This window comes from Narcine bancroftii, chromosome 4 (genome assembly GCF_036971445.1).
Source record: "Narcine bancroftii isolate sNarBan1 chromosome 4, sNarBan1.hap1, whole genome shotgun sequence".
Lineage (NCBI taxonomy): Eukaryota > Metazoa > Chordata > Chondrichthyes > Torpediniformes > Narcinidae > Narcine > Narcine bancroftii.
This window is the reverse complement of record NC_091472.1, coordinates 293,173,917-293,199,094: the sequence shown is the minus strand read 5'-3', so window position 1 is coordinate 293,199,094 and position 25,178 is coordinate 293,173,917. Positions and strand designations below refer to the sequence as shown.

At 38.5% G+C, this 25,178-nt stretch overlaps 1 protein-coding gene across 25 annotated transcripts in view; it reads right to left on the bottom strand.

The window, feature by feature from the left end:
* Positions 1 to 25,178, bottom strand: part of baz2ba (bromodomain adjacent to zinc finger domain, 2Ba) — a 282,544-nt gene that overhangs the window by 14,453 nt on the left and 242,913 nt on the right. For 19 of the 25 annotated variants that reach the window (XR_011356755.1, XR_011356756.1, XM_069935431.1 and 16 more), the window contains 6 exons: positions 20,017 to 20,082; positions 6,729 to 6,990; positions 4,798 to 4,953; positions 4,464 to 4,627; positions 1,299 to 1,606; positions 777 to 912 (listed from right to left, as the gene is read on the bottom strand). Coding sequence is in view for 23 of the 25 variants with exons in the window: in XM_069935431.1 (XP_069791532.1) it covers positions 777 to 912; positions 1,299 to 1,606; positions 4,464 to 4,627; positions 4,798 to 4,953; positions 6,729 to 6,990; positions 20,017 to 20,082 (1,092 nt within the window). In the remaining 2 variants the exon portion in view is untranslated. Of the gene's footprint in view, positions 1 to 776; positions 913 to 1,298; positions 1,607 to 4,463; positions 4,628 to 4,797; positions 4,954 to 6,728; positions 6,991 to 20,016; positions 20,083 to 25,178 lie in introns of those variants that run through there. The other 6 variants (XM_069935424.1, XM_069935426.1, XM_069935429.1 and 3 more) reach the window with 4 other exon arrangements.

Below are 25,178 nucleotides of genomic sequence, written 5' to 3'. Positions count from 1 at the left end.
TATCAATAATTAAACTTGCCCTGCTCGTCAGGGTTGTCCAAATACAAAGGCGTGATCTACAAAAATGCTCCACTTAGGTTTCAGATGAATTCTCTCTGCTTACAAAAGAGGTGTTCCCCAATCTCTTACGTTGCCCGAATATTTAAATGGAAACCACATTCTAAGGGATAAAGCTTTCCATTGAATGTTTTGACCACACAAAATAAACTTTCACAAGAATATCAAATTTCAGTGATCTGGGAGGAAAGGCAACTCCAGCATTTCTGTGTGCATAAAGGAGCAGCGCTGATCTAACATCATGAAAAATCAAGTCCTGGAAATGCTAGTCGTTCATCAGGCCCACATGGTCAGAATACTACGGAAATAGGACTTCAGTGAGCAGGCAACTCTTGGCAGTTTTAACATTTTGCCAAGTAGAAAAACAAAACTAATTTAAATCTTAACGCCATAAAATAATCATCAATTGGCGTCTTTCTTCAATTAACTGTGTAAGTACTCTGTCACCTTTCTAGGAAATATTTGAAATGGTAATTATTGAAACTCTTGAATGGATAAGCTTTCTTAGAATTTTGAAAGGCTAATGAATCAGTTTCATTAACAAAAGTACAGCCACAGATTGAAGAATTGCTCTGGCTGATCAGAAGATTTCATCTGGGTGCCTCAATCTCACGTCCAGAAAACTGACTTTTACAGTGGTATATCATGGGGGAATTGGAGAGAATATATTTTTATGCATTAAATGGGCATGCTAATGAAAAGAAAGAAATAGTGCTCACAACTTTCATGATCGACTTCTCCCATGCTATTGTCTTCCCCAATTGCTGAAGGCACATTGCTACTTGAGCAGCATTGTGAGCTTGAGACAAAGCTTTCCGCCACATTTTTAATCCAGGGGCAAGATCTTCTTCGCTTCTGTTGAAAGCAACAACAAAAAAAAAGGTTAAAAAATTGATGCATTTGGGATTTCATTGTTAAGAACAAATATGTCACATCAAGCCAAACAATATTTAAACAGCAGTGTGCACAGCCAGTAAAGAGTTGATATAATGTTTAGGCATTTGAACTTCCCTTGAGCATTGTGGCAACATGCCTTAAAGCTAACATACGATCAAATGACGTAGGACATTCCTGCAGACAAAAACATCCACAGTAAAAGAAGTCTCTACAAAGCACCATGCAGATAAGGATGATCCACATGGATCACACACACACAAGAAACAAGGGGAAAACAGGCAAGAAAAAAGGCTCCAATTAGCAGAAAAGCACAATAATTTTCCAAGTTAATCTCGATAACCTACCCATCACCATCACCTGTATTGGATGGTGCAGGAGCAGGAACTGTAACTGTGCCCACATTATCCAGTTTGATCTGAATGGTGGTACTTAAGGGGCTCTTCAGATACCTTCTCTCAATGTTCTTCTCCAAATCAGCCAGTCTTGTTACAGCTATATCTAGAGGGTTGTCATCTCGCCGTTCTATACTGCTGCCATTTTCCGCATCCTCTTCTCCAGTATGTTGGCCAGCAATCTGTTCCATATCAAAAGGTTTGTGTTCATAGTAGACCAGATCATCTCTGTCAGAAGCAGGGTCTGGGCATATCCATCCCTGTATAAAAAAGAAAACATTTTTTTTCTTTTGAAATGTCTCAGCTAATTGTAGACTTGTAGGAAATTCACAGATGTTGGGATCCTTCAGATACATTATGAAAACTTGGAAAATTAGAAAAGGTGCACCCCCTCCCCCAATGAGAAGAAACATGGGAGATGATCCTACAGGGAAAGAGACCATGGCAGCAGACCACTGAGGATCCACACAAGTTGTGGGCTGTTGGTGACTTGCGGTCTAAGAACTCACGCAGGCTGCGGGGTGCCTGGAGACTGGCTAATGGGAACCAGGTAATGGAACTGGGATTCAAGAGGGTGCTAAAGGCAGGAAGAGCCTCAGACACTGAAGGCTTTCTGATTGTATCAGAGATTTATTGACTAAAACAGGAGTCTGTGCAGCTTCAGAAGCTGCGGGTGTACTGGAGGAGAATGCACGGACACTCTTTCTTTGTAGGAACTCTCTTTTGCTTCTCTTTGTTAGTGGTATCGGACAATGCTCATGGCAACTCTTTACTTGCTGCATAGCAGTCAGAAATTGAAATAGATCATGTATATTACATTTGTATGTATTATTAAGTGACAATAAAAGAAACCTTGAACCTATATCAAGCTGCAATTGCTAAACAACAACAGGTAAAAGTCAATTTGGGGTTTTCCACTGCTACCAAACCCCAGACCTCATTGCAGGCTTGTTTTAAAATCCTCAATTCTCAAGCACTGTGCCAGAAGTGAATCCAAAGCATCATTTGACCAGGTATGGAATATAGATTAAATTAAATACAATGGGAATTGAGGAGAATGGCTCTTCTGATGGATAAAATGATCATAGATAAACTAAAATGATGTTGGAGGACAATCTGGAATTCTTTGGCCAGAAATCTTCAACTTCATCATCAATGACCATCTGAGGTCAGAAGTGGGAATGCTCACTGAATTGCAGAGTTGAAATCGATTCACAGATCCTCAGATAACGAAGAAGCACCTGGACAACAATTAAGCGAGGGCTAACAAGTAGCCATCGGAAACCGAAGTCCACCTCTAATACAAGAGTCTGAACATTTCTCCATGACATTAAAATCACTAAAGGAAATGGGTTATGGCAAACTAGCACAGAGGAGGTGAACCTAGATCAGCCATGATTTTGTTGAATTTCTTATGCCATGCCCTATGGATTCACTGAGTGCAACCTAGGAATGGTATATTCTCTTTAATAAAAACAAAAATACAGGAACAACTTGGCAGGGTCAGGTCTGGAATCATTCATCAGAACTAAGAGAGAAGCAAGTTAGTGCAGGTACCGGAGAAGAAATGGGAGGACAAAGGGTGGAATAAAAGGGATTTCTTGGATATGGTGGAATAATGTGGCCATGAAGATCCTTTGTGCAATTCACTGGTGATGTTATATAATCTCTACAATGTTGACATACCCAGCAGACCAGACTAGGCAAATGAATACAAAAAGGGAAAAAGGGAATGGCAATACTTCTCTTTTCCAGACTGTCCTCCAACATCATTTTAGTTTATCTATGATCATTTTATCCATCAGAAGAGCCATTCTCCTCAATTCCCATTGTATTTAATTTAATCTATATTCATGGGAGCAGCCCAACTCATTCGTGCCTACCAACTTGCCTACCTGCCTGTGTTTGAACTATATCATTCTGAACTTTCCCTACCCATATACCTGTTCATATATTATAAATGCACCTTCCTCCACAGCTTCTTCTGGGAGCTCATTCCATGTACATACAAGCTTGTATTTTTTTAAATATAAAGTACCTGTTTGGCTGCAGGAAATAATAATCTTGGTGCATGTCTACATCGTATAATGTATACGACAATAAACTCACTAGCTTGTGTATGAAATGGTTGCTTCTCAGGTCACTGTGAAATCTTTCCCCTCTGATGTTAAACCCATGCCCACTAGTTTTTGACTCCCCTACTCTGGGAAAAGGACCATTTACCTATCTATGCTCCTTGTGATTTTAAATACCTCAGTATGGTAAACAGCCTCCTTCACTTCAGGGAAAAAGTCCTAGCCTGCCTCTCCTTTACAGACCTTCCAGTCCTGGTGACATCCGGATGAATCTTTTATGCAACTTTCCCAGTTTCATGACATCTTTCCTGAATGTAACGAAGACTGGGCCTGTGTCAGGCACCAACATCGAGAACCAGGATGCAAAGCCGCAATAGACCTTGCCAGAATGAGCCCACTGGGAGGTAGGAGTTCAATGACTCATCAGTGAGTGTTCCACCAGCCCAGGAATCCTCCCCGGGGATTGGCGGCAGCAGTGGGGATGTGTTGGCGATTGGCAGTTGGAAGGTCTTGGTGATAGGCGATGGTGTTGGGGATGTCGGGGATCGGCGGTGGCCAGCATTTTTTTTGTTGAGAATTAAACATTATTTTAATGTTTAAAAAGCCTTCCCTTGTTGTTTGTTGTTGTTTAAACATTCATACACGATTTGCTGTTGCTACTGGGCTTTTAAAAAAAAAATGACCAGTTATCTGAAAAAGTAAGTCATCCGAAATAGGTCCGGTCCCGACCATTTTGGATAATCGGAGTTGTACTGCTTTAATTTCCTATTTTAAGATTTATGAAACCAAGTTACATTTTCCAAGTGATTTTAATGGATTAGAATTTGTGTACCCAGGATTACAAGTCTGGATCTCTGGTTTACTAGTCCATAGTATAACCATTGGAGACAAGAGGCATTACTGTACCTGGTTTTAATTATAAAATTCTTCCTATTCATTATTAATGTTTATTATTATTTTATGCATGATAACCTTTTGTTTTCATCTATTCATGCAGGTTTTATGAGTTTTCACAAATTGCATTCCCAAAATAACCCCCTACCTTAATTTGCAGACTTGCTGATGCCACTTTCCTTTCCAGCTCTTCAACTTGCTGAAGAATGGCTACATCAGTTTCAAAAGCTTGATCTTCTATTGACCAGTTACGCACAGCTGCGTCAGTAACCTGGTTTCCTTCATCATCTTGACTTACTTCAAATATAGCAACTAAGTGAGAAATAATTTTAAATTGGTTAAAATGTAAATGTTGTAATTAATATTATTTCAGCATACCGTAAAGTTTGTATTTCTAACAATTTAACATGTGATGACAATTAAAAGAAAACAAATTCCATTGATCGTTCAAATGAACATGGAACAGTATTTTAATAACATACCATCTTTACTTCTGATGCAGGCCTGACTGATATAATCCATGTGTTTTTGAAGTTGTTTCTGTAAAGCCTTTTCTCTTATTCCTCTGAGATGAAGTACTTTAAATAGAGTCTTCAGCTCCTCAGAATCAACAATTCTCCACCAGCCTTGTTGCATTTCTTAAGAAAGAAAATGTACATTTGATCCCATAAAAGCTTCTTCAACATGGTGATTCAAACATATATCTAAATGGCAATAAATTAGGATAATTCAACTGCTCAGATTAGATTGTAAGAGTTCTTTTATCAACGGATTTAGCTAAAAACAAATACAATGAAAGTGCAAAGAACATGAGATGCACTTTCTTTTTTTAAAAAGGAAATTACTAGGGCCAAAACTAGAGGAAAAACAAATTGTGTCAAAAGGTAACCCTAGTTTTATTCCATTAGATATTCAGAATGTAGAAATCCCTATGATCTTTCAGGACATCAGGGCCTAATTTCTGGATGATCCAGTATTATTTACCTTCACCTTTGACAGTGTCAGTTAGGAAATCAGCAAAAAAATAATCCTAAATTCTGATATTTTAGATACAAATATTTAGGGAGGTTTGGTAACACCAGTGGCCTTGTTCAAGAGGAAATGATGATGATTAGGTTCCTATGTTGCAAAACATTCAGAGGTTGATGTTCGGAGCTAATTTAAAAAAAATCCACCAATAGTTATCCCTGTAAAACGCACAGTTACTTGGGCAGCTGTGAACAAGCTGATTCACAACATTGTACTGCATATAGACAACTCTATACACCACACAAGAGTAATCATCCCTGGAGTAATCATCTCCAATTACTCAACAGTAGAATCCACTATCGGGAAATGTCCTGAAAACGGTGAACCACATTGGAAGCCTAGGCAACTTCCACCTGGCTTTAGATGCCATTATTGATTTAAAGGTTCCTCAGCCTAATGTCACTCCTGTATTTTGTTTCCACATTGAAAATTTGAGCATTTTATTAGGTAAGCATATGAGAGGTCCCAAAGACATGCATGAGGTGACTGAAAAGTATTTCTGATAACTGTAATGGATGGAATAGATATTTATTACATTTGTTGATTATTTGGTGGGCTTGGTTGTATTTCTAATGAAGGACAGACAAGACACAAGGAAGTTAACAAGATTATGGGAGGCAAGGTTTTATGGTGCAAATTTTTTGAGATACAAATGAAGGCTTTGAAGAAGCATCATCTGCAAATTATTTCCATCATTTGGCCCAAATGCTCAAAGCCACCTCATTCGCTCGTTCTTCCTTTTTCTTGCAACCAGACAAATGGAAGGTTGGTTCCGTATAATACACATTATGGAGCATGCAGCAGATGACTTCCAAGCTTTCCAGGAGTATGACTGTTAGTTCAGATCACATATGCAATGGTCTGGGCTTAAATTGAGCATGGTATCAAAACCACTTTTACATCCATGTTGCCCAAACATTAGGTAATATGCCCCCAAATCTTTATATGATGAACCATGAATAAAGAATGGCTCTGAAGTTATGAATTTGAGAACAAAATGAGTTGGCACGTTGAACAGTTAATTTTAAATATCTGAATTTTTAAATTTTAAGACTCTGAGGGGTGGGGGAGGGGGGTTGGGATGGGATAGTTTAGTGGGGGGAGGGGGATATTGTATTTTTTTTGTAATGCTTATAAAATCTTTAAATAAAATTTAAAAAAACCTCTGAATCAAGGAGACTGATCTAAAACTAAATATACATTTGATACTTAATTGTTATAATTAGTGAACTGAACATGGGAATCAAATTTACAGTCTGCAATAGGATATGTAATATTTCACTGAAGAGATTTGACTAATTTAAGACTATCAGATGGATCACAATATTGGCTACATCCATAATTGATTTTTTCACAATTTCTGTTAAAGGCACCTTGCAATTACCTTCTGGAATTGGTCTCGGACTTGGATAATCCACTGATTTTGCTACTTCAACTATACAAGGTGCATTGTTTTGTAACTTTTCATTTTGTGGCGCTGGTGATCCATCTGTAGAAATGCTGGGCAACAGAAAAGGATTAGCATTTCCTTCTGTTAATCCAAAGCCTACACCAAGGCCAGGTGAAGAAAAGGCAATACTTGGATTGAGTACTCCAGGTGGCCATCCACAGAATGGAAGTCCTATGAGAGGTATCCCTGGTTTCATCTGCAAGAAAAGAAAAGTACTTTTGACACAGATCCTGGAATGAAAAAGTTGACAAGGAGTCCAATCTTGAAAATTAAGAACATACAGAGCAAGAACACTGACCATTGTACCACAATAACAAAGCGAGAAATCTTCCCTTTTGACTTGATGCTCAAAAGCAGCTTGGACAGTTCATCTGAAATGTACAATTGACCACCAGCTAGCCCTCTGGAAATTTGAAAAGCATGCAGCACAAGGATACTGCAATGCAAGGCACATGGAGTAACTTTGAGGAAAAACATTGATTTCTGGATATGCCCAGTGGCTCAGATTTACAAAAGGATTACAGGTGAAAGGATGCCAATTGGTCTGTTAAGTCTGAATCAGCTGTTAGTTAGTTATTCAACCAGCCTCAACCCCCACCCCGCCTCATTGACTGCAATCCACCTCCTTTCAGATATTTATCTAGCTTCCTTTTGAACATTACAATTGAATTTGCTGCCTTTACTACACTTCAAAATGAATTCCCAATGGGCACTCATTTAAACTTTTTTAAAATCATGTCAGTTTTAGTTCTTTCACCAATGGCTTTCATTCTACATCCCCTTGTTCTTGACCCATCTGCCAATGGGAACAGTCTCATTACTAGTCTCATGGCCATCCAACTATCCCCTCCCCTCCCACCCAGATACCTGTTCGGTCTAACAAAATCAACACTAAAGTCTATCCACCACACTAAAGTTCTCCAAACCTAGAATTTTAGTAATTCCCCTCTAAACCTTGACACATTTCCTCTCCAATTACTTCTATCTCACTTATGTGAAGCTCTATAATTTCCTGGATTATCCCCATTTCCCCCCTCAAACAAAGGAACAAGTAAATGCATCAATGGAACAAAGTATTTCATACTTTCTCTCTACTTTTTAAAGTTGATTTTAAACCTAATACCTTAACTGATTTATTTGGTATTGTTGGGGAGAGTGACATAACTAACAGCATTTGAGTTGCATGTATAAACAGAGTGGAGAGAGTTGCATGTATAAACAGAGTGGAGAGAGTGCAGAGAAGGTTTACCAGAATGTTACCTGGGTTTAAGCATCTAGAGTAAAGGGAGAGATTGGACAGATTAGGTCTTTATTCTTTGGAGCATAGAAGGTTGAGAGGGGATTTGATAGAAGTATTTAAGATTATGAAAGGGATAGACAGAGTGGATGTGGATAGACTATTTCCGTTAAGAGGAGGAAAGATTAAAACAAGAGGACATGAGTTAAGAATTAAGGGGCAGAGGTTTAGAGGTAACATGAGGGGGAACTTCTTTACTCAGAGAGTGGTAGCCGTGTGGAATGATCTTCCGGGAGAAATAGTGGCGGCGGAGTCAATTGTATTATTTAAGAAAAGGTTGGACAGGTATATGGATGAGAAGAAGATGGAGGGTTATGGGCATTGGGCAGGGAGGTGGGACTAGAAAGGAGTGTTTGGTTCGGTGCGGACTAGAAGGGCCTAATGGCCTGTTTCCGTGCTGTAATTGTTATGTTATGTTATATGTTAAAACATTTGAAATTTTGCAACAATCAGGCAGCACCACTAAATCTATAGCTGTCTGGATTATTGCAACCAGGTCAGCTGCAATTTTCCTCTTACTTCTGTGACCAACCAATAATGCACCTCATCTTAATGAGGAGATTTATGCAATTTTAATAAGCAGGCAGTCTTAGCTTTAACCACATCTACCTTTGCTGAGTTTCTAATGTCATTTTCAGTCCTGGCACATATTGATGTAAAACTATTCATTTAATGCTTCAGTCTTACGCTGCCTTCATCAAATTCTATTTTTCCCATTCTTATACCTTCTATAATCCTTTCCATTTACATACTTAGAAAATAGTTTAATTCCCTTTTTATGTTTACTGCCCTCATCCTACTTTACATCCTCATTGAATGCATGTTCAATCATGTTCTCACTTGTCACGTGCTTGGATTTCAGTCATCTTTTAGTCTCCCCCTTTGTAGTCACTAAGGGGCCTCTGGAGCTTCTTCCATTTTTCTACCTATTTTCCCCCATAAGAATGGCTCTTGATTCTCATTGAAATATTTCCTGAAGACTTAATATTGTTTGTTTGCAATTTTACCTGCCAAACTCTAATTCCTATTTGCCCTGCTCACCTGTTCTTATCCTATTAAACTTATCCCCTCATCAAAATTAAAAAAAAAAATCTTTGTGTGGTCTGTGTTTTTCTATATTGCTATTGTAAATATGATCACATATCCTCCCTCTGGTATTTGCTTCACTTGGCCTGGATCATTTTCCAGAATTATGGCCAGCTTTGCTCCATTGCCCAAGGAAGTTCAAGGAAGTTCTACTGGCTAGTTGAAGTCCCTCTTTGTCACTACTCTATATTTTTGCACATTTCTGTAGTATCCCTGAAAATATGCTCTTCAGTAGTCTTGTATGTTGGTGACCAATGGAATGATCACAGAAGTGTTATTAAATACATTTCTAAACCCCAAATATGTCCTATTTTAAAATCATTCAAGGGCATCTTTGATGTTCAAGGTCATCAAGGAGGTTCCCACCTGCTTCAAAAGGGCATCAATCATCCTGGACCCCAAGAAGAGTAGGGTGAGCTGCCTCAATAATGATTGTCCAGTAGCACTTACATCCACTTTGATGAAATACTTGGAGGCTGGTCATGGCCAAGTACAGACCCATTGCAATTCACCTACTGTCACAATCGCTCCACTGCAGATGCAATCTCACTGGCTCTCCACTCAGCCCTGGATCATCTGGACAATGGCTAGGTTATTTTTTTTATTGACTGCAGCTCAGCTTTCAACACCATCAAACCCTCAGTACTGGTCAACAAGCTCCAAAACCAGAGCCTCTGCACCTCCATCTGCAACTGGATCCTTGACTTCCCCATCGTAAGACCACAGTCCGTATGAATCAGAAACATCTCCTCCTCAATGATGATCAACACTGGTGTATCTTAAGGATCTTAAGCCCAGTGCTCTACTCACACTACACCCATGACTGTGGGGCTAGGTAAAATTCAAATGGCAACTGCAAATTTACTGACACCACAGTTGGCAGAATCACAAATGGAAATGAGGAAGCATACAGGAGTTAGATAGATCAGCTAGTTGAGTGGGGTAACAACAGCAACCTTGCACTCAACATTAGCAAAACTAAAGAACTGACTGGGGACTTTAGGTGGGGGGAGGAGAAGAAATCAGAATATGAACGAGTCTTCGTTGAGGGGTCAGCAGTGGGAAGGGTTAAGTACTTCAAATTCTTAGGTCTCAACATCTCTAAAGATCTCTTCTAGGGACTCCATATCAAGGCAATCTAGAAGGTGGCTCACCATCGGCTACACTTCGTGAGGAGTTTGAGGAGATTTGGTATGTCATTAGACTCTTGCATATTTTTACCTGTTGCATCACCATCTGGTATGGAGGTGCCAATGTACAGGACAGAAAAAGACTACAGAGAGTTGTGAATTCAGCCTTCACCTCATAGAGGACATCTGCAAGAGGCGGTATCTTAAGAAAGCAGCCTCTATCCTCAAGGATACTCACCCCCCAGGCCATGTCTCTTCATACTGCTACCGTCAGGAAGGAGATCCAGAAGCCTGAAGACGAACACCCAATGGCACAGAAAAGCTTCTTCCCATCTGCCATCAGATTTCTGAATGGACAATGACTCACAGACACTAGCTCATTTTTTTTCTTTTCACACTAATCTATTTATTTTTAAAAAAACTTAATTTATAAGTTTGAATATTTGCACATTTTGTGAGATGCTTGTGACAATAAATTCTGATTGACATTCCCTCACTCTTGAACTGTGATATTCCCCTTATTTAATATTGCCATTTCCACTCTTTATTTCTCTTCCCTTTCTTTCCCCATCTTTACCAGTAACATTTTGAATGTAGCGGCCTTTACAGCACCAGATATCAGGATTGGATCAGGGTTCAAATCCTATGCTGTCTGCAAGGAGTTTGTATGTTCTCCCCATGTCTGCATGGGTTTTCTCCAGGGGATCCGGTTTCCTCCCACTATTCAAAGTATACTGGGGGGTACAGGTTAAAAGTGTGTAAATTGGGTGGCACGAACTAGTGAGCTGAAATAGTCTGTTACTGTGCTGTATGTCTAAATTTTAATTTTAAAATTTCTACTCTTTACTTGAGCCTGATCAGTTATTGCCGCATCAATCTTACTACATGGAAATTGCACTTGCAACTCACCAGCCTTATTTAATGCACTGATTGTGTTTGACAAAATGCAATACAAATTTAACTTGCGCCATATCTCAGCCTAGTTACTGTCTAAAAATATTGATCCAGTGCTGAATGAAATATTGAACACCGGTCTCATCTGCTCTATCAAATTAATGTAAATTGTCCCAGGTTCCTAATCAATGTTTACCACTTAAAACAAATCAAGACCTTAAGAGGTAGGAGAAGAATTAGGCCATTTGGCCAATCGAAAGTGCTCTATCGTTCACATCAAGGCTGATACATTTTTCCCCTCAACCCCATTCTCCTGCTATTGCCCCATAATCTTTGATACCCTTGCTAATAAATAGCTTATCAACCTCTGCTTTAAATATACCAATTACCTTGTCTTCACAGCCATCTGTGGTAATGAATTCTACAGATTCACCACCCTCCGGCTGAATTTTTCCCCTCATTTCTGTTTAAAGGGACATCCTTTTATTCAGATGCTGTGCCCTTTGGTCTAAACTTTCTCGTTACTAGAAACATCTTTACATCTGTTCCATCAAGCTCTAAAGATTCAGCATCTTTCAATAATTCCAGCAAATACCATCAAATGCTTCTTACCCTCTCATCCCTAGGATCATCCTCATTAACCTCCTCTGGATATTCTCCGATGCTAGCACACACTTCCTTAGACATGGGGTGCAAAACTGTTCACAATACTCCAAATGTGGTCTGACCAATGCGAAATAAGCACTTGGCATCACATCTTTGCTTTTATATTCTGGTCCTTTTAAAATGAATGCAAACATTGCATTGACTCAATTGCAAGTTAACCTTTAGGGAATCTTGCACTGGGATTCCCAAGTCCCTTTGGAACTCCACTTTTTGATTTTCTCCTCATCGAACAAAAGTTTTAAAAAATTTCTTCTAACAACCCGCATGACTATACACTTCCCCATGCTGTATTCTATTTGTCATTTCTCTGCCCATTCTTCCAACGTGTCCAAGACTCCCTGCAAACTCCCTTCCTCCACAACATTATCAACCCTTCACCTACCTTAGTATCATCTGCAAATATGGCCTCAATGCCATCAGTTCCATCATCAAAGTCATTTAAATCTGGTTATTATCACCTTGATGCTCGAGTGTTTGGGATGTGCAGATCACGGTGTGTTTCTTGCATTAAAACAATGACAGAAATAAACCTGCAGCTTGGAAAGTTTTAAGATGACTTGAAGGGGATATAAATGTTACACAAATACAAAGTAATCTATAGGGCTCACTGAGTACAGCAGGCAAATAAGGAGAAAATAATGACTAAGCAACCTGTTATAGTGACATCCAAAATTAAGACGGAGAAAATTATTTTAACATGGCAAGAGATTTAACTGCAAAAGTTGGGCAATGTAACCAGTAGTGCTGCCAGTTCTAGTGTGCTAGGTTTGATTTGGATCTTAAGTGTTTGTTTAGAGTTCATATGCTTTATTTATGACCATGTTAATTTCTCCCACATGCTCCATTTTCTATTCGCATCAAAAAGTTGTGCTGGTTAGCAAGTTATTTGATTACTGCACGTTACTCCAAGTGAGGAATAAATGGCGGGAGAATCCAGGGATAGCTAAGGGTATGGAAAAGTTACAGGAAAATATGTGGGGGCATGGAAAGTGATGGGAATGTGCAGAAGTGGCTTAGACGAGGGGTCATCTCACCACCACATTTGTCAAAGATATTGAAGAAACTGAGCTCTAGTAGCTTGCATCTTCAAACATTTGCAATCGTCATTTCAAAATGACATTCTTCATTGAATTGTGATGAAAACTAGCAAAAGACCCTTAGCCTATGAGAACTAGCTCAAATAGACCAGTCAGGTCTTTATGCCTGCTCTATTTTTCAACTTGGTTGTGATTGGTCTTTTCCTCCATTCACACACCTTTTAATCCCTTTAATATTCAAAAATCTATCAGTCTCAATCTTGAATAAACAGTGATTTAGCCTCCACAGCCTTCTAAAAGTTAACTGTTTGAAAGGTTCACCATGCCTTGGATGAAGATGCTCTGAATGGCCGATCCTTTATTTTTAGACTGATCACTGGTTCCAGATAGGGAAACTGGAAAAAGCATTTATTTGGTCAAACTCCAGAAGAATTTTATGTATTTACCCCTCATTCTTCTCAACACAATAATATACAAGCCTAATCTGCTTAATATTTCAATTTAAATTTAGACATACTACATGGTAACTGACCATTTTGGCCCATGAGCCCGTGCCACCCAATTAACTTACAACCCCTGGTATGTTTCAAATGATGGGAGGAAACTAGAGATCCCCGGTGAAAACCCACTCAGACATGGGGAGAATGTACCAACTCCTTACAGACAGCGTGAGATTCGAACCACGGCCCCAACCGCTGATACTGTAACAGTGTTATTCTAACCATCCCTCATCTCCTCATATCTAACATTTCATCAATGGATCATGTTAACTTATCACATTTTGGTTGGGAAAGCAGATCAGTACTCCACACTTCATTGTGTAGATCTCTGCTGTTACACAATGAAGACATTTCCAGTCTTATGCTCAAATTGTCTTGCAGTAAAGCTGTTCCCAATTGTTTGCTGGATCAACAATGTTGCTCACAACATCAACTTTCAATCTCTCATTACTCTAATTTTTCCACATTATATTTCATCTGCCATATTCTTGTGAATTGATTCAGCTTGCATATCCCCCCTCCCCCCCCGCCCACCCCCAGGTATTCCTTGATCTTTCCCCTTAGTCACAATACCACTCAGCTTGTTTTTAGTCAACAACTTGGAACTACGACATTTGATTCCTCCCAGCCAAATCATTGAAATAGCTCAACAATGCAGATAGAGTTAATTTAATTTGGCATCATGGCATTGTGAATTGAAGGACCAATTCCTGTGCCATACTGTTCAATGTTCTTACATGGCTTAGGAGACCACTGATCCTGAGGTACACCTGACAACCTAATAACAAACATTTATTTCCACTCTGCTTTCTGTCTAATAACCTGTTTTCAATCCATGTTGGTTCCTCACCCCAATTCTCTGCTTGAAATTACCAGTCTTGTTTGGAATTTTGTATATAGCTGCCTGAAATTCCAAGTTCTCTCCATTGGATTCTCCCTTATCTATACTGATTACATCTTCTAAGTACAACAGTACATTAGTCAAAATAAGATACCACCCTTAAATAATTTTGAATTCATAAGCAAAACAATTGTTTCCCAAATTAGCAAGAAAGTTCATGTTGACAGAGGCAACTATCAAGAAGGAAACTGGATCAGTTTTAGCTGAACTCCTGAATTACTTTTAATCTGGAAAAACAAGACAAATAACCCAAATTCATTCTTTATCTTAAACATGGAAAAATTATATGCCCACATGCTGCAGGGTCTCAACCTGAAAAGCTGTATCACTTTGCCTCTACCAATACTGCTTGACTACTGAGATCCACCAGCAGTTGTATTTTAAAAAAAAACTTAACATGTCTGTTTAAAACCTTTGCCAAGAGTCTTCAAGCAACTTTCCCCACCACTACAAATTCCAATGTCTTTCATCAAAAATCATACATTCAATTGGGCAGGGTGGGTGGGGAGGGAAGACATATTCTGCCATGTTACACGTATATTTTTAAGATATATAAATATTACCAAACTCTCCATACAAACGTATTTGGGCTTCATTTGGAATAAACTGACGTTGCTTTCAATTTTAAAATACAGAAAAGATTGAAATATTTCAAATTTCAAAAACCCTCTTGGTTTTTTCACCCTTAGTCATCTACCCATCTATGTACTACCTATGACTTCCTACAACCCCAAAATACATTTGTTTAATTCTCTTCACTACTGATGGCCCTGTCTGGAATGGTCAAGGATTTAAACTCAAATTCCATCCTAAACCACTATATCCTCTTTTAATATACTCATGAAAATTTAAATCTTTGTCAAATTGTTTGATTATCTATCCGTCCGTAAATGGTTATATGGTTATATGATGTGGCTTAATAGCAATTTTTGTTTGAGAATGCACCAGGAACTTCAAAACATTGGCTATTGTTCATACTAGCTAAAGTAGAATTCTATCTGTGAATCTGGCCAAGAGATAACAGACATTTAATCAAACATGTAGAAAATCAATCCTCAGTTACAGCAGAATGTTTTCACATATGTCAAAACTACATTCTAAAATTTATCTTGGCCTTATCTATTAAATTATGCTAATGTTGCAAGGCAAAAATTAAAGTGTTCAATAACAAATATTAAGAAAATCAGATTGAAAATCCAGAATATAAGGTGAGATACATGAAACATTGATATGTTTGAAATGGAAAGTCAGCCTTAAAATCCTCATTCTTAATCACAGACTCTTCAATTTCTCCTAAACCTTTATAAGGGGCCAGATACTTAAGCAATGTTTTTCTTCCTTTTGTAAACTCACTGGATGTAATAAATTTGCTGTTTTAGAATAATGTGAATAGATTGTCATTGATTGTATTAAATATCACCTCCAAAGTGAAACTATCTATAATTTCAGTCAGCTTTTAAATTTCATTTTATTAATACAGGTACACAATCCTTTATCTAGACATCTAAAATCCAGAAAGCTCCAAAAACCGCATTTTTTCCTAGTGCTGGTACAGTGGAGGGAGAGAGAGAGAAAGAGAGAGAGAGAGCAGGGAGACTAGGTTGGGCAGGGGGTGGGGGGGGGGGGAATGTGGGGAGACAGCAGCGCGACTTGGGTGGGCGAAGGAGGAGAGAGATGGCCGCGTGACTCGGGTGGGTGGGGAGGAGAGAGAGACAGCAGCGCGACTCAGGTGGGCAGGGAGGAGAGAGAGACAGCAGTGCTACTCGGGGGGGGGTGGGGAGACGGCAGTGCGACTCAGGTGAGCGAGGGGGGAGAGAGACAGCAGCACGACTCAGGTGGCCAAGGGGGGGGGGGAGAGAGACGCCAGTGCAACTGGTAGGGGGTAGATACGGCAGCACAATTCGGGTGGGCTTAAATCGGGGGCAGCTGGCTTTTGTTCTGAAATCTGGAAAAATCCAGAATTCTGAACACACTGTCCCCCAAGGGTTCTGGATAAAGGATTGTGTACCTGTATTAAAACATTAATTTAATTACATTCAGTATCTTTCAAAAGCAACTATTTTTTAAAAAACCTGATAGTTTGAATTAAATTAATTGTGTTAAGTAATCTTAGTGTGTGCCCTACAAATCAGAAAGTGATATTAGACCACTTCAAAAGTAGGGATTTGATCAATTAATCAAATTCACATCCAAGGTAAAATATAAAAGTCTACAGCAGTAATCTGATAATGATGAGTAGATAAAATAAGTAAGAGGGATTTGGGATAACCATGTCAGCAGACAAGATCAATATGAGGTGTTAATATAAAGTGTTAATACATTATGCAGTGATTGATAAAATAACAATCTCTACATTGACTTATTTGGTACAGAAAAATTAAAATGCACATTGTTTGTTAAATATGTGAACTTACTCCCTTAATTACATGTCCATATTTAGGGACAAGGAAGAGCAAAGAAACACTTTAATAATTATCCGATCATTTAAGAGAAATTTTATCAGATGTCAGTTTTCATTAAAGAATCATGGAAAAATTTCTTCAAATTTCTTACGCAAGCAGCCTGGCCAAGTTCGCCCCTTTTGATTTGTATAAAAACACTAAAAATTCCACAATGACTCACAAACATGTTTGCAAGATAAAAAAGTCCATCTTCCTCTCCAATTCTGTGGTAATATTTATACTCTACAAGGCTTCAATACATCTTACTCGTTCTATCAAACCATTTTACTCCTTTCTGCCCTGCATACTCATTTACCAGTTTACAGAGAACTTGCCCTCTATCTGTAATATCCACCCCAAGCTCCCAGTTACATGCCATTTCAACTCCCCTCCCATGCCTCCACTGACCTGTTAAACAAACTAGAACAACGCCTCTTATTCTACCTAGGAAGTTTACAATCCAAAAGTACAAACAATGAATTTTCTAATTTCAGGCAACTCTTTCTTTCTCCTTCTGATCCACCTTCAGTCCTCCCATTTTAGTACTCTTTTCCATACATTCTCTCTACCCTACAATCACAGATTTTAGCCCTTCCCCTCCTGGTATGATCCATCTACTACCTACATATTTTGCCCACAAGTCACCTCCTGCATCTGGTTCCATCTTCCCTTCATCTCTCCCTTACTGATTCCCATTACACTGGATAACATTTTTTTCTCCCCCAAAAGGTTTGCTTCCTGAAAATAAATTGGGGATTATGATAGGCATCTTCAAGATGGACATAAATATAATTTCAGATATGTTGTATCATGTAGGAAGTTGGAAAATAATTTCAGATATGTTGTATCATGTAGGAAGTTGGAAAATAATTTCAGATATGTTGCATCATGTAGGAAGTTGGAAAATAATTTCAGATATATTGTATCATGTAGGAAGTTGGAAAATAATTTCAGATTTGTTGTATCATGTAGGAAGTTGGAAAATAATTTCAGATATATTGCATCATGTAGGAAGTTGGAAAATAATTTCAGATATGTTGTATCATGTAGGAAGTTGGAAAATAATTTCAGATTTGTTGTATCATGTAGGAAGTTGGAAAATAATTTCAGATATGTTGTATCATGTAGGAGGTTAGAGGTTTTAAATGAACCTCTATTGAATTTAGAATGAAGCATATACTCGTCACAAATGTAAGAGAATGCATCACAGCTGAGACATTGACAAGGCATTTCTGCTGTATTGAATCTTCCTGAAGACAATATATTCTATTGTTAAACACACTCACTGTGCTAATGCCTGAAGAACATGTGCATTAACATGCATTCAGTCTATAATCAATGTAATGAATAGTATTTGTACATGTGAGCTGCTTTTATGGCCTGTCTGCATCTATCCTAACTTAGCATGCCCAGGTCTAAGACAATATTTGCGTGCCAGGAATGCTTGGACAGATCAAATCAGTTTGCTTTGTGGGCAATATACAAGTAGACTTAAACTATAACAGGAAATCACAAAATAGGCTATATCGAAAACACACATTATGTGATAGGAAAATATTTTCATTATCAGTAGCACAAAATCCATAAAATGCACCTAAAATTGATCAGGAGGCAACATCTTCAAATCCAGTGGCATTACCTTCCCTACTGGAGTAAATATGTTTCCTCATCCACCCTTATCTAGTTTATAACAGAAGAGGTAGAAAACCTGTCCTTGCATCTCCCCCTCTACCACTGTCCATGGATACAAACAACTATCCCAGGAGAGGAACAGATTTATGTGCTCTTCCTCTAACTATTGCACTCAGTGCTTTGCTGTGCACCTGTGCCCTACCCTCAGTAACCACCTTGAATTCCCAATTGCAAGCCATTTTAACTTTCCTCCCTCTGCGCTGGGTCACCTCCTCCACCAGAGTAAGGCCTATTGCAAACTGGGAGAGCAACACCTCCTATTCTGCCAGAATAGTCTACAAATCAACAGCATGAACATAGAATTCCCCACCCTCTCCGATGCACCCAGATTTGCTCATACACACGCTTAGTTCAACCTCCACCAAACAGCCTCCCTCTCCGACCAATTTCATTCCCCTCCTCCACCTGGTTCCAACAAGCACTGGTCCCCAATCTCCTCTTCAGCTGTTTTCACCAGCCCCCCATCCCTTCCTCTCCTGGTACCACTCATCACTTTTTCCTTATCAGATACCAGAATCTGGAGCTATTTGTTGCCTCTGCTTATCACCTCCCAGCGTCCGTTACTATCAGCACACTCCTTGCAAGGATCCATCTAACCTTCAGCTCTTACTTACCCAGCCTCTGCCTTACATTTTCCCCTCATGTCTTTTTATTATGTCTCTCCTTTAAACTCTGTCAACCAGCCCTTTGCCTCTATTGACCCTGCAGACCTGCTGAGTTCCTTCAGGAGCTTCTTTTTTTGCTCAAGATTCTAACATCTGCAATCTTTTTGCATTTTCACCTACTGGCTCCTGTCTCATCCTTCCCCTTTTTATACCAGCTGTCCTCCCTCTCCTCTTTGTCCTGATGCAGGGTCTCAGCCTGAAATTCCTGTCCCTCCTCAGATGCTGCTTACCTGTTTGCTTCCGCCAGCTGCTTGTTTTTGTTCTTCATTTATTTAGCTTCCCATATCTCTGCTATTTGATTTGATCATTTGCAGTGACTTTTTAGATTTTCACAACTCCAAAAGTTTTCTCTGAATTCCATAATTGATTCTCAAAAACCCATACTAAATTTACAACTACTAATGAGTTACAGATGTGACCAAGCATGTTTAACTGTCATTGCTTTTGAATTATTTCTCTCCCTCACCACCCCTCCCTCTTTCTCCCTATATTCCATGGTTCTGTTAACCTGCAGCAATGCTTTTAGATTTGCAAACAAGAATTCTGGATCCATTTGAATATCTATCCAATTAATTTTCCATAGCATAAGCAGTATTCTTATTCCTAACTATTGTTTGTCATGTTCACAAATTTCTTCTTGTATTTATATGCACCATTTCACTTTCTGCAAGTTGACCCCAACCCTCAATCCCTATCCATTCTTCCCTGAATTACTTTAATTTTGCTGCTCATTCAGGTGGCTAATTTCCAAGTCCGCAGTTCATACCTTGCAATGCAGGATCTTTTTGACAGCTCTTCATGAAGTACCAAATTGCACTGAAGTTTGAGTTGATAATTCTACCCAAACTGCTTTGACAAGCACATAATGCAGATCTGGGATACCAGAAAGAAGTATCTGGAAGGGAAACCTTACCAGAGGTTCATTGTTTGCACATGGGAAATCATGGGAGAAGTTCTCCAAATTGTTTAAACAAGCTGCCTGGCAGAGTTCAGAAAGAGGAAAATTTTGAGAACTTTCATCATTAAAATGAATAACCATTTAAGACAAATAAATACTTAATGCGCTAAACGAACGTTCATCTACAGCCAAGAACATTAAGGTTGAATCAATTTCTTAATGGCAAATTTTAAAAAAAATTACATTTCACTCCAATAAATGGTTGTTTCAATGAAAGACCCAAGTATTTCAGCCAAGAAAAGCTCCATATTATAGCATATTATGATCCAAATGGGATGGCTGATTCCCAATTATATTTAGTTAGACACAGTCATTCCACCTGTAATTTCTATTTCTTAGCCTGTGGATCTCTAGGTTTTGGCATTTCAAATGCTCACCCAGCTGTTTTTTTTTCACCTGGTAAAAACTTCTCCCTCACTGTTGTTTGTACACAATGATTTCCTGATGACCAAATTTTTTTGGATGAAGTTTTTGTTAACCCCTCAATTTCTCCTGACCGTTCCACAAATTAAATGTGACCCATCTCATCAACCCCAACCCCAATGGCCTCTCCAGTAAATCATCTGGATAAAGAGATGAAAAGCAGAATCTTATTGACATAAAAGTTACAATGGCAATAATGTTTAAACTCCCACTTTGTTCAAAACGAAGAATAGCTTTTTAAAAAATGCACAAGTTTGATCAGGTAATCCAAATTGATAGAGCAGGTCAGACTGATAATTGGCAGGTCAACAGGTCTAAAGGGGATTAAGGGGAAAAACATTCCTGGCATTATTAAAAGAAACTGCATTACCAATCATGTTCATTAAAGCATAACAAATGTGAAATTAAAATAATGCCGTGATAATTAGAAAATTTCACAATCAAGCATTTGGGTATATAAAAAAAATAAAAAGGTTGCACTTCTCCAAACCAGATTCTCTCTGTTCACACTTAACACAGCACCTTGACACCAAACCGTGATTTACTGTTATGCTTACAGCCATTTCAGGCCAATTTTCTTCTCAACACAGAATAACTGCTAAGTGATACTCATCACATGATCCTAAAATGCATTTATTCACCAATAGATGTGTGGCAATTACAGTCGCTGCTGCAAAGGTGATGGAGAACTTTTTCCTGTATTTCAGGGCGTCTACAATCCCTGGCATCCAAGCCACCTACACCATCGATAAGCCTCACTTTTAAAGAGTCACAGACATTTAAAATATTTAATCAACTTGTTGACATGAGAGTAAACTGATTAATTCTACTCCAGGAAGGCCTCTATATCCTGAACCAGTTGGCTTTTAAAAAATTAAATGGCATTCTTTTTTCCAGCAAGTGTCAACAACTAGCAGGGCAGTATTTAGTTATACCTGTTGCTTGATAATTTAATTAGTGTGCTGCAACAATAACCACATAAAGTGAGGGGTGAAAAGCACATGTCCTTCAAAGGAAAATTTATGACAGAAGGCAATACCAGCAACTTGGTAAAAGGAAGAACCCACTTATCAGTGACGGTAAAGATCAGGTAACACTGCTAATTGGAGCCAATCCTCAAGGATCCACAAATGAAAAATTATTTGACCTAAATGATCATGTTCTAAAGTTACTGTCAGTTAAGTTCCAAATGTTAAATACCCTTCTATAACACAAAAGTAAATGTTCAAAGGGGACTCAATAAAAAGGTATCAGAAAATCTGTTATACACTCTGAAAGGAGGACATTTATTTATTTTCACTTATTTATGGCTTTGTGTTTTTGTCAGTGTTCAGTTAACAGAAATAATATTTGAGGTTGGAAAATCTTTGGAAAATCTTTAGAAAATAAAACTGAACAGGACAATACGTCAGCACAAAGATAGTGGCCAGATACTGTAAATTTGGAGTTCACTTGGTAAGATTCAAGCTTTATTACATTCCAATGATTGGAACTGTCCAATCTTCCATCTCTCTAATCCTTTTCCTTGACCCCACTCAACTGGAACAAGAGTATATTCTTCTATTGTTGAGTTTATCATATAAACCCCTCTTTAGAGATTACCTTGGATGTTGGCAAGAGGAAAGAAACTAAGCTAGTTTGTTGCATTCAAAAATGCCAAAGGTCATGAGCAATCATGGTTGTAATAATGCTTTTTTTCCTTCAGAATTTGGATATTACATCTGTCTGATATATATATAAATACGATAATTAGCTTTGACAAGAAAGGAGAAATTTTAATAATCTAAAAGATTGGTAAGTGAATCATGTTTTGGGCAATGCATTTTGAGAAAATTATATAGAGGTAAAATCAGAAAGGTGAGAAAGAAACAGTAAAGGGAACGAGAGATGATATGCTATCATCTTTAGTAATTAGTGTAATTGAGTACCCCATTAATACATTTTAATGACATAAACAAGCTTAGAATGTTATTTACAGAAAGACAGAAATGCTGGAGGAACTCAGCAGGTGTCACAGCATCCATAGGAAGCAAAGATATATAACCGATGTCTCAGGCAAGGGCTCAGGCTTAAAACATCAGTAATATATCTTTACCTCTTATGGATGCTGCAAGACCTGCTGAGTTCCTCCAGCAATTGTGTTTTTACTACAATCACTGCATCTGCAGATTTGTATTTCACTTCGAATGCTTTTTGACAGGTGACAACTACAGCTTTAATTATACCATTTTCAATCAAGTAATGCAAACAGCTTCATAAGGAGCAGAGGAGGGGATAAATCACAAAGTCCAAGGAGGAGATGCAAGAAAAGGAGAATGAAAGCTTGATTGAAGGGGCTAAATGATCAAAGATGTCAAAAAGCATGGGATCTTAGCTGGTAGAGGGAAGGCTGAACAAAAGTCAGTTACGGAAGGAACTCTCGAGATCCAGGGAAGAGTTCGAGGCCATAATGGAATTTCAACAAAACTTAAGAATTTAAAATGAGAGGAGCAGAAGGATCTGGAAACAACTTGCATCCACGTGTACAATGATAGCCAATAAGTGACACAATCCCAAGACACTTTCAAATGGTAACTTCGTATGTATTTTAACTTTTCTATAGGAGTGTTGAAAGAATTGTGAAACAAAAATCAAAATGTATGCCATGTGAGGGAATGTAGTTTTGGCTAAGAAAACATTTTTTGTACAATATAATTTCACTGAAACCAAGGGATTTTTCAACAAAATTGTGAATGTAGCTCAAAAGGAATTGACATAGGAGCACTGTAAATAGCCATAATTTTACTTTGGACTAGTCAGGCATAGTTGATTGGGGTTAGAGCCTCCACAGATGACAAAGGGTAGCCATGGCCACAATCAGAGAGGAATACCTTGCTTGAAATTGAGGATGATTTTTGTGCTGGAGCTTGCAGAAAGAACTGAATGAAAGGCTTCGGTTATGGAATTGTGTGAAATATAGACATTGACTTTGAAGGGAACAGCGAAAATGTTGGATGTGAAAGGGTGGCCTGGAGGGACGGAGGGCTCAAACTGCCAAAGGCAGTTTGTAAAGTAACAGAAACAATATTGTGAAAATGAAATAATTTAAAATGCCAACATATTGGGCAGTTAATGAAATAAGCAATAAGAGGATTGGTAAGAATTGGGCCAAACATGGGCAGACAAGGAACAGAGTAAACTAAAGAGAAGCTGATATTTTGGATTCTTGTGTTGGTCTCCACAATGATTGACAATAGAAGCTGAATCTATTAAAACTAACACAATCCAAAGATGAAAATAAACAGTCAGTCATGACTTTGGAAACTTAAAATCCTTTGAAAAATCTGACTTAAAAAAAAATTAAATGAATATACTTTTTCATCAAATCACTGCAAAATGGGATGAATTTCAAAATAGCCAGTACCATATTCTACAAAATTTAAACTGTGAAAAGAAGTCAATGGGTGAAGCAGCATCTGTGGAAAGAAAGAAATGGTTACTTTGGGCTGAGAGCCGGTATTAGTGGATTCAGATTCTTTTCAGGGTTGGGTGGGAGATGGGCAGAAGGTTGAGATTAAGTTGGTAGAAACACAAGAAAAATAAAATTTTAAACATATGGATCCAGCTTGTTAAGACAGAGGCTGGTAGGTCATGGGACAACATTGAATTTTCCATTTTCAGGTAATGTGATGTTCCCTTCCAACTCACACCAGTCGACTAAGGGTGTCTCTCGCTTTGTTCACTTTATCTTCACTCCCTTTTTTGCTTATCATTATGGTGACTCATCACCCTGCCCATCACCCACAAACCTGTCTATCTGTGTTTTTCTCCCTTGGTTCATCTTTCCCATCTTCTGTTACATACAGTATCATCTGCCCATCATCCCTCTCTTCTAGTTCCACCTACCACCACCAGCCTTTCATCTCCACCCTGATGGTGCCTCCTCCCCCTCCACAATACTTCACCTGCCTCACCCCTCCGTCTCACCTCTATATTTTGTCATCCCTCTACATTCTCAGCCCTGATATATCATCTGAATCCAAAACAGCGACGATCCCTTTATTGCCACAGATGTTGCTTGACCCAACGAGTTACTCCAGTAGTTTATTTTCTGCTCCAAATTCCAGCATCTGAGGTTTCTTGTTTCCAGTACATGATATTCTTCCATCTCTATTTACCTCCAGCTCACTGAATGGAACTCGTACCAAAAATTTAATTTGATTCCATTACTGCTGTGACAGCTCTTGTCCACAGTTCGCAGATCGGTTTCAACTCAAATCATGTCCCTTTGACAAGATACATCACAACCTTCTGAATCCAATGTCCAGTCCAACTGCTGAATTTGCTGTTCCCATTTAAATCCATTTCAACCCATTTTCTTAATTGTCCTATTATCATCTGCACTCCTCTCACTTGCCCACTAAAATTCATCTGCCTTCCACTTGGTCACTGAATATTGTTTCTCTTCACTTCTCTCCTCCCCACTTTCTCAAATGATTTTCCCTTTTGTTAAAATTTATTTAGTCTCTAACTGATTCTCTTTCCATAAATGTGATCTAAGCTGCAAAGATCAGACTACTGGAGGAGCTCTGAAGGTGAAGGGAAAGAAATTGTCAATTTTTTGGGTCAAGATCCCACGATTGGGATCTGAGCTACTCTGTATTTGTAGCATTAACTTTAAAAAAAAAGATTGACCAAAATTCATGCTTTTAATC